Source organism: Apiospora hydei, assembly GCF_038363865.1.
Source record: "Apiospora hydei strain CBS 114990 chromosome Unknown utg000002l_segment0_segment0, whole genome shotgun sequence".
In the NCBI taxonomy this organism is placed as follows: Eukaryota; Fungi; Ascomycota; class Sordariomycetes; order Amphisphaeriales; family Apiosporaceae; genus Apiospora; species Apiospora hydei.
The window spans coordinates 87300-97512 of NW_027117361.1; the positions used below are offsets into that span (position 1 = coordinate 87300).

The 10213-nt window shown below is 50.1% G+C and overlaps 1 protein-coding gene across 1 annotated transcript; it reads right to left on the reverse strand.

The window, feature by feature from the left end:
- Positions 1 to 144: 144 nt before the first annotated feature.
- Positions 145 to 2934, reverse strand: PG997_000028 (uncharacterized protein; the record flags this gene model as incomplete). Its single annotated transcript, XM_066804343.1, has 5 exons — positions 145 to 458; positions 520 to 1279; positions 1341 to 2123; positions 2314 to 2588; positions 2724 to 2934. 5 exons carry the CDS (start codon positions 2932 to 2934, stop codon positions 145 to 147), a joined length of 2343 nt encoding a protein of 780 aa, XP_066674116.1.
- Positions 2935 to 10213: the final 7279 nt, after the last annotated feature.

A 10213-nucleotide genomic window follows, 5' to 3' on the forward strand; every position in this document is an offset into this window, starting at 1 on the left:
AGCGCAAAAACGTAAGGTTCCAAGTTTTGTTGCCCCCATCACAGGCTCCCCAATAAGGCACGCCTATCTGAAGGGGACCGTGAGGTCATGTCGCCGCCGCTAGGTTCCATTCGTTAAGAGTTGAGCCTGCTTCGATGGCCATGCTCACGAGTTGTTGGTCTTCAACCGCTTTTGGTTCTGCATACGCGGCGTCGGCGGCTTGCCCTTGGCGCCCATGATGCCGTTCGCCTGCGGACCCATGCTGGCAGGCGTCGGTGCTCCGCTCTCGTCTTCCGTCTTCACCGTCGACGGCCTCCTTCGTTTGTTACTCGCAGGGCTGGTGTTGGCGCTCGGCCCACTCGAGCTCGTTCCCTGCTGGCTCTGCTGCAGGGCCATGCCGGGTGCCTGCATATGCCCTGTCGCGGGGCTGCCGATATGCGGCGACCCGGGAAGGGCATGGTGGGCGGCGGCCGGGGACGCTCCCATCTGGAATTGGCCAAAGCTGGGTGTCCGGGGGGCCCGGTCCCGCAGGGGCGTTACCCTGCTGTTGGCCGTTCATGACCATCTGGGGGCCGGTGACGTGGTTGGCATTGTACATCTCCAGAGCTTGGTAGGGGCCCAAGTTGGGGTTCGCAACAGAGTAGCTCATCAGGGGCTGCATGATGCCGATGACCTCGGCTAGCTCGAGATACTGGAAGACGTGCTCCGTGATGCCCATGTTGGGCTTCACGGCCGAGTCGGGAAGGCTAATATCCGGAGGTGCCGACATGGGCGACTTCATCTGCTTCGCCTTGCCCTTCTTGCTCATCTCGGGCGACTGCTTCGCGTCGGACGAGTTCAGCCGATGCCAGTCCTTAATCCAGTTGTGGTTGGGCTTGGCCGCGTCGATAGCCATCTTCCTCGAGATGAACTCGTCGTGCGACGTCGTCGTAAACTCGAGCAACGCCAGCTTCTGCTCGGCGTCAAACTGCGCGCGCAGCTTGCCGGTCCAGACCACATGGGAGCTTTCGTACCAGTAGGTAAAGCTGGCGTTCTCGTTTTCGACCACATGTGTGGCACCGAGGCCTCGGTCACGGGTGCCGTTGCCCAGGTTCAGCTGCAGCTTCTTCACTCCACTCTGGAAGTGTGCGTGGAAAAACCTTGGCAGGGCCGGGACGTGAATCTCGTACGGTTTCTCGGTCGACTCCTCGCTGTTGGAGTTGTCGATGATGTACAGGCTGAGTTGGAAGACGCCCGAGGGGCTGAAGAACTGCCGGACGAAATTCGACCAGTACATCAAGGCCTCTTCGTTATCGCCGCCCTGCACAGTTCATCGTTAGTAAAGTTCTACCGCGATATCTTCAAATGCCACAAGTACGTACCTGGAAGCCGCTGAGGTGCTCGCAGAATTGTTGGAGCTTCAGCAAGTAGTGCCCCTTCATGGCGCCTTCGTTCTTCATCTGCTGCTGCTGCTGGAGTTGCTGCAGGTTGTTGGCCAGCTGCTGCTGCTGGACCTGCTGCTGCGCCTGGGCGGCCTGGAGCATCTGCGGCGTGGGCTGCTGAGGCTGGTTCGGCTGGGCGTTCTGCTGAGGGCCGGGCTGGCCTTGGCCCTGGGCTTGTGCCTGGCCCTGCTGTTGATTGGGCTGCGGCCCGGCATTCGGCGGCTGGCTGGGGGGTTGGCTGGGCTGCCCACCGGACGGAGTGGGCGTTGACTGCGGTGGTTGTGTGGTGGGTTGTGATTGAGGGCCCCCTTGTTGTGGTTGAGGTTGTCCTTGGTTTTGCGGCTGGTTCTGAGCTTGGCCCTGAGCCTGCTGCTGAGCCGCCTGCTGGGCCTGTTGTTGAGCCTGTTGCTGCTGTTGCTGTTGAGCTTGTTGCTGCTGCTGCTGGGCCTGCTGCTGTTGTTGCTGCTGGGCCTGCTGTTGCTGCTGCTGTTGGGCTTGCTGCTGTTGCTGCTGGGCCTGTTGCTGCTGCTGAGCCTGCTGTTGCTGCTGAGCTTGTTGCTGCTGCTGTTGCTGAGCTTGCTGTTGCTGTTGCTGCTGCTGCTGCTGTTGTTGATGTTGTTGTTGCTGGTTATGTTGTTGCTGCTGCTGCTGTTGGTGTTGCTGCTGATGTTGCGCCTGCTGCTGGTTCTGGGCTTGCTGCGCGGCTTGGAGCATCTGAGCCTGCTGTTGTGCTATCAATTGAGGGTTCATTTGCCCAGGGTGACCAGGTTGATGACCATGTTGTTGCATCTGTTGTTGGTTTGCAGCTTGTTGCATGGCGATTTGTTGGGCAAGCATCTAGAGACGACACCACGTATGAGACCCAGAAGGAAAAAAGATAAAAAGCTATAGGAGGAAAATCTCTAGTACTTACTTGTGCCTGCTGGGGATTGCCGCCGCCCTGTTGTAATTGTTGAGCGAGATGCTGTTGCTGGATGTGAGGGGGAACACCGACCGGTCGCATGTTCTGACTCCTCATGGCCGCAAATTGCGCCGCGTTCATCTGGTTCATCGGCATGCCCATGGGCATGTTTTGCGGGTTCATGCCTCCGTACATACCTGCCGACAGCATGGCCTGTCGCTGCTGCTGCTGGCGCAAGAGCTGCTGCTGTTGCATCTGGGCGGCGAGCGCGGGGTTTCCTTGATTTACTGGGAAGTCGAACCTCCATTAGCATTCCCATGTCCGCGACGAAAAGACTTACGCTCGAGATTCAGTGGCGGGCGGCACACAAATCACAGGGGGGCTGGCGTGCGAGTCGAGGCGAGGGGAGAAGAGAGACTTACAGGCCATCTGGTGCTGGAGCTGGAACTGCTGGTTGGGGTTCAGGTGCTGCAGGGCATGCGCCTGCGCGTTCTGGGGCTGCATGCCTCCCATAAAGGCGGCCGGGTTGGGCTGACCGCCAGGCGCAGAGACCATGCCGTGGCCGGCCATCTGCGGAGGCATACCCGGCTGGGCTCCAGGCTGGCTCGGGTTATGAGCCATGCCGGGGGCCATGGGGTGTCCTGGATGAACGCCTGGATGTTGCTGCATTCCGGGATGGAAGCCGCCACCAGGTCCCATACTGGCCATCATGGTCCGTATCTACAAGTGTCTCGTCGTCGACTATCCACCGACGTGGATACCGACGCCTAGACCTCCGTGCTATTTCATAAAACGATCCAATGGTATTGGGGTGCAAGGCCCTCGGGGGTTCGAGGTCGGCAGTGGGTGGGTGTAGGTGGAGGGAGGTCGTCACGCGCCAAAGGAACAGCTCCCAATCGTGGTCCGAGTCGAAGGAAGTCGGAAATGCGGTGTCGCGACGGAGTCCCCTTTTTGTCTCGAACACGCAGAAAACACGAGAAGCGCGGGTCAAGCCACGAGCGGCTTCGCGACGCCGATCCTTTCGGTGGTTATCGCGGATGTCCACAGAGAGTAGTAATCGACAGCAGGATCGGGGGTTGATGCATAAGACGGCGGGATTGGGGGCAAGAAGGGTCAACGCAGACGCGGGAGTCGGGCAGACTGGGGATGCCTTGGATGACGCGAAGCAAACGGTGGTCAGGCGAAGACGGCAGAGTCTGGGAAGGCCGGAGGAGGCAGGAAGAGGTGATGCGTGATGCTGGCCGGGTTGGTTTGTGTGGTTTGGGGGAGGCGCGCGATTACAGAACACGCCAGGCAGGGCTGCTTGTTTCGACAACCAGCCTAGGCCGCAAAGGGATTGATGTACGTGCGAATAAGCCCGGCCGACAGGAGAGCGAGGGCGGGAGGAAATGGGGAAAACGACAGGACTGTTTTGGATGCAACCTCCGGAAGGAAGGATAAGGACAATAACGATAATGGTATTCCGTTATGATAGACCGGTAGGAAGGTAGATGGTCGATGGTCCCCTGGGAGTGTTGCGCAGAGTGAACTGGGCAGAGCTGGGTGGTGGTGGTGGTGGGTGGATGTTGGGCCCTGACCGAATTGGACGATTGATTTGGAGTGGCTGATTGAGAGAGAGGGCGAGGTTGAGAGGGAATCTGACGGGATCAGAGCAGAGTGGATGGAAGAGACAATTTGGGGGGGGGATTGGCGGCAGCAGGCAAGCGATTAGGCTAGGTACGGCCGACGGGGTCTGCGAGTCTGTCCGCTGTCTGGCTGTCTGTCTGGTTGCTCTGGCGTCCAGTGTGTCTGGCTGGGGACCAGAGGACTTGGACTGGACTGGCTGGGATTGGGACTGGGACTGCGACTGGCGACTGGCGAGCGACTGAGCGACTGGGAATCGGGGGAGTGTGTCTGGGTTCCTGAGTGCAAGTGGATTGGATGCGCCCAGTACCGGCGCAAGAAAAGCGGGCGGTGATCGCAGGAGAAAAAAAAAGGACGTGGCCGTGTCAGATATTGGGCTGCTTGTTTTTTTTTTTTTCCTTCTTTCCTCTTGCTCTGATTTCCCACCAGCTAGCTTAAGCAGATATATGCACGTATCGGTGTCTGTCAGCGATGCCCCAGCAAGGTAGGTACCCGTCGCCAAACGTGGTGTTCAGAACTTGAGGGTGCTACAATCCTGGATAGAATCGGTAGAAGATGCGAGGCAGGCATGTGCCAAGTGCAGAATGACCCAAGCCCAGCGACCAATCAGCCCGAGTCGGCTCTGCTTGGGTGATGTGGACTGGCAATGGCAAAAGCACGCCCGATATCTGGAATCTGGCTTGGTATATCGGGACCTGACGTTCAAAACTCCCGCTTGCACTGCACGCAACAGGCCGTCGGGCGAGAAGGGGAGACGACTAGAACTGGAACTGGAAAAGGCCGGCTGGGAGACTGGGGCAGGGACTCCAGTCTATGCCAGTCTACTTCTATGCCAGTACTGGGACTATGAGAAAGTCCCCGAGTGTTGAATGAAGGGTGGGAACACGAGCCTGACCTGCTGCAAAGACCCCCCACACGGTCACACCAACCACTCTGATGGGCAGAGTTATTGTTTTCCCGAGTTCCGATGCAGCCTTCTAGCCTTTAGACACATACAAACTCTAACATGAAAACTGGAAGGAGAGCTGCCAAACTTCGCACAAATTGGGGATGACGACGGTGCTGATGTGCGATGATTGTTTTTCAGACAATGGCGACAAGGCGCCTATGGATTTGGCTGTATATACGACCGGCCAGCAGTACGGAGTACCGTTGAAGATACACGTATGCGACCAAATTGCAGGCCGGATCAACGAGTTGTCGAGCCCCACGCTGGTAGGTGTGGCAGGCCGTCATGCAGGTAGAGGAAAGGAGGAGCGTGAGATAATTATGCACGTATGGGGGCGTGTAGCTTCGATCCTCTCAGGCTAGGGCCTCTCCCAGCTCGCTTGTGGCATGGAAACAACGCGATGTTGCAAAGCCCGGAAAACGTGATTTCCCGAGATTTCCCACGATCCAAACTGATCGGAAGAGTTGGTGGTTTTTTCGCAACCCCCTCGTGACCTGGTCGGAATCGAACGATGTATGTAGAAAGTGGCCGCTTCAAATCCCATCCCATGCGATGCGATGCGGGCTTGATGGGAGGGATCGGCAGAGCGCGCGGCAGTCACCGGGCACTATGCACCTATCACGTATATGTGTAACAGGGCACCTCTGAGCTTCCTCCTTGTGCGCCCCAGGCGAAGCGCCAATTTGCGGGGCGCCACCCGGACGGACAGCTGGGTTTGCTTTGCTGGTGTTGTTCGCCTGCACCTGAGCAGTAGGTTGGGCGGGCGCGGGAAGAAGCGGGCGATTTAGCTAACCTCGTGCCTTGTTTAATGCTGGCTTTTTCCCGGGAGGCCGGTCTATGTACGTATGGGGATATCAAAATTGCAGTGTTTTTGGGAATTGGATACCGATCATTGAATAATAATAACAACGTGCATTACTCGTTGGGGCAGAGAATACGCGAGACCATGGAGAATTCCACGCGGGGGTCGTGCTTGAGGAAGAATCCGTTTCAGAAGACGCGTGAACTGCGAGGGGTGGGTTGCTGTTGCTTGCTATTGTGTGTCTCTTCCCCTCCCCTAAAGTTGAAACTCGGGAGCTGCTATTTATATACTGCATGAAAACTCTGCCGTATCAGGCTCACCTATTCTTCGTTATCTGGAAGCCTGGAGAGGTTTGCGAGTGACCTGAGGCTGAAGATTTTCGGTGAAGAGGAAATGCTTATACGCGAGAGCACAGGCCTGGCATTCCCCAATGACAGCAGGCACTTCCGTCTATTTTTAGCCTGTCACGGCCGGTTTAACTTGAGAGGCGCAGCTGCTAGCCAACTACACCTCGACACCTATCCAGACAGAAAAGCGACAGTTCAACTGATCGAATCTCCCTTTTGTTCAAGAATATGAGGTGTGTCAGCGATTAATTTAGATGCAATTAATGGCACTCATGTTTGCTTCACTTCGCCGCATATGATTTTAAATTGCATAGTAATTTATTATAAGATTAGTATAGGTCGATATAAAAGAAAAAGAAATTTTAACGAAGTGAAGCCGTATAATACTTAATTAACCGCGCGCTTTAATAAGATTATATATATTTAATGTATAGGTTTTAAGATTTAAACGAATTATTTATTATAATATTTAAACGTTTTATTTAAGCTTTATATTTTAAAAATAATATATTAATTATATTATATTAAAAATCTCTAACGTGGTTTACTACTACGAGACGTATATCACTTAGCGACGCACTTAAATTTAATTTTAATATAATTAAACTTTAACGCGTAATACCTTTATAATTATAATGCTTAATTAATTTTAAAAAGATTAAATAGTTTTAATAATTTAAGCGACACGAAACGGACCGAATTAAATAAATTAAAGAGTAGTAATAAAAGCTTATAATATACCCGAATTAACTTTACGTTATCGAATTTACGGCCGAATTTTAAAACGCGAAATCCGACCGAAACGACGTAAACTAGATCTAATTAAAAAAGAGGTACTTCGCAAATATATAATTAATTTAAATATTCGAGGGATGCCTCCCGATTTCGCTGGTGTAAAAATATAGCCAATCTCTTCACCGCGTTACGCGGCGGCGACCGTGTCGGTAAATACTAAGTTAAGCGCTTTATCGACTATAACCCGGATTTAAAAATTAAAATAAATCGTCGGTATAATTATTAAAGGGTTTTTTACGAGGATTTTAAAATTATTTCCGGCTAGTTTACGCTAATCGTAAATATAAAGGCGAAATACGGGATCGTTAACGAAGATATTTAAAATTTTAACGAAATCGGCTTTATAATAAATATAATCGGGTTAATACTCGTCGTAATACGCGCCGAACGGCGTAGAAAAGCGAAATCGGTTTAGCTTAGTAATCGGGAATAGGTAACGGCGATTAAATATATTAATTTGCAGGGCTGGTGTATTCCGCCGTTTTTAATCGTTTAAAGTTAATATTACCTCGCGAACTAGTCCCGCGAAACCGATTTACTAGGCGATTAGGTAATTAAGCCGATTTTTAATGGCTGGATTAATAACGAGATAGGCTTAAACTGGATTAAATACTTCGATAAATATATTAAAACGTAAACGAAAGGTTCCTACCGCCTTTTAATTATTAATAGCTACGAGAGCTATATTTCGGCCGAATTCGAGGTATACTGCCAAGATAATAATATTATTATACTCGGTATACTTCTTTATTTATTTTATTTGCTCTAATTATTCGATATAGTACTTTATTCGGTTTTAAAGCGTGCTTATTTAAAAAAAATCGAGCTATTTATTAAGGCCTCGATAAATTATATTACGAAACTCGAGTTTTTTATCGCTTTTAAAGCCGCGTATTTCGCTATTTTTACGGAAAATAATATTAAATCCGGATTTAACGTTTTTAGTTTAATCTTTTATAATCCCGACGAGGTAATTAATAAGCTAAATATACGTTTCCGAACGCTTATATTTAACTTATCCCGTTCGGGGACGGCTAATATTTACGACCTTTAAACGCCGTTTAACCCTTAATAAATAATTAAACACTTTATTTATATTAAAAAAGGGTGTTTACCTATTAAAAAAGCTTTCCGACGCCGATTTTAAATACGGTAAATTAAATAGCGAAAAGTATAATTAAAATAGCTTATAAAATAACCCTTATGCGCGATAAAATATATATATTAAAAGAGGTTAATTTAGTATTTTTAAACGTTAAAAAGCTAAAAAATCGCGAGTTTAGTTTAGAGGAGCCTTTATTATTAAGGAATTTTAGTAGCTATAGGACGAGAAGGTAAAAGGGAAGCGTTCAGCGCCCGATAAAGATAAAAATAGGGGTTCGTCGAAACGGAGGGCGACCGGTGAAAGGCGCTGTGGTGTTTACGGCGAGACAGGTTACAATGCGCGAATATGTGAAAAGGATATAAAATTAAGCGAGAAATCGGATAGCGAATAGTTTTAATTAATTTTAAGCGTTATAATTAAATTAATTTATATAAAAGGGTCGAAAAGTGGAAAAAATACGTCGCTAAGTAATATGCGTCGCGTAGTAATAAACCACGTTAATTATATTATATAATAATCTTCGAAGCTAAGTTAAATTATTAATTATAATTAAAACTATTAATTTAAGTCTTATAGTCGGTTACTATATAGCTACTCTTTAATGCGTTAATTAAGAGATGTTTATTATGAGGTAGCGCCAGCTCCGGGCTGAAGGAGGTTTTCTAATGTACACCCAGTGAAACTAGTCATCTAAATCCTGATTTTAAAAAACGACGCAACATCAAGGCTTAGACGTCACGATGTACGAGAGGTCATGCAGCTTTCCCCGTTCATGGAGGGTGTCCCCATCACTGTATCGAGTACGTCCCTGGACCTTTGAGGGCATGGTACTCGGCGACTCTGGGTGCTTGCATATTGAGCTTACAAAGCGCAGAGTGTATCCAAGTAATTATAGATCTTGTCAAGAGTAGATGCAGGTATGATATCTAGGACCGAGTAACACCAAATGCACCAAGATGAACCACATTATAACAGCGCAACAGAAAACCTCAATTCTGGCCAACTGTTGGATAGCAACAACGTGAAGAACACAGCTGAGAGAGCGCCACTCCATTGAAACAATCCACAGCCAGCCAAAGATAACGGATTCGGAGCATGTCCCGGCTGCCATGGCGTGCCCGTCCAACTCAAGGTCGGCGGACGGACGACTCGGCGCTCATCAGCTGGCATTAGCTAGACAACGAAATGCATAGCTTAAGATGCTGCTGGGTGCTGGATGTGGCTTTGCATATACGTGTGTCCAAGTACTTGGTGGATAACATCTGGTAGTCATGTGCAAGGTGTCTGCTGGGTTAGGTAACTTGGCACAAAATGAAGTCAAGAGATAATGCAGAAGGCTGGTCCCCAATTGCATTCAATGGGCAAAAGCAGACAAGAAGGCATTGAACCTAAGCCTGGAAAGTGGCCAGCCTTCGACTCTCTGGTTGTCAATCGCAGCATACGGTGATCTGCAATTCCTTCTAGAAGCTTGACTTCCAATCCCAGATTGATTGATTCTGTTGAACGTGAGCCTCCAATCTGGTGGTTCTCCCAGCCCTTATCGCAAAGTCAAACAGACGTAAGAGTTCTTGGGAAAAATGAAGGGCAATTGAGGTCAGTTGAGACCTTATATATCCCCCAAAAGAGTGTTCCTGGCTCTTCGAGATGTTTCTTGTCCATCCAGAGCCCCATCGACGTTGATGTCAATCAGGTTCAAGACTGCGCCAGACAGTCGGGAGGGACCGAGTCTAATCCACTTTGGGCAGGCGGTCACGTTTTGCTCGTCCGTCGGAAAAACAGCAGACCCGCAGCTACCCACTTTCCAGAACTTTCACGCGAACTCCCCACCTTTACATTTTTTCTGCTTTTCTGCCAGAGCCTCTGCAGGCAAGTACAAAATGCCGGCCAGATCCTCTCCAAGATCCAATCCTACGTTCTCTTCTTCGCCAACCAACCATTCACAGCACTCATCATGCGACATGAGTTGTCGAGCCTGCTGCTGGGTTGGTCTCTGACTGCCGCAGATTGATTGTTTCGTTCGACTGATTGATCGCAAGCAAAGCCTGATAGAATGGGCGCTTTCTCTTTCTCTCGACACGACACCAATCAATCCTGCGGCGCGTCATGAAATGGTAAGACTTTTCCCTCCCGCCCTGCCTGCCTTTTGGCACATCACCATCACAAAACCCACAATCTCCCCAACATCCTCCCATCTGATGACAACCAAAGAAACATGTCTTCTTTTCCCAGCTAGAATCGACCATGAACGAAGCTACAATTCGGGCATGTCGCGACAGCGGCCGCCTGTTACT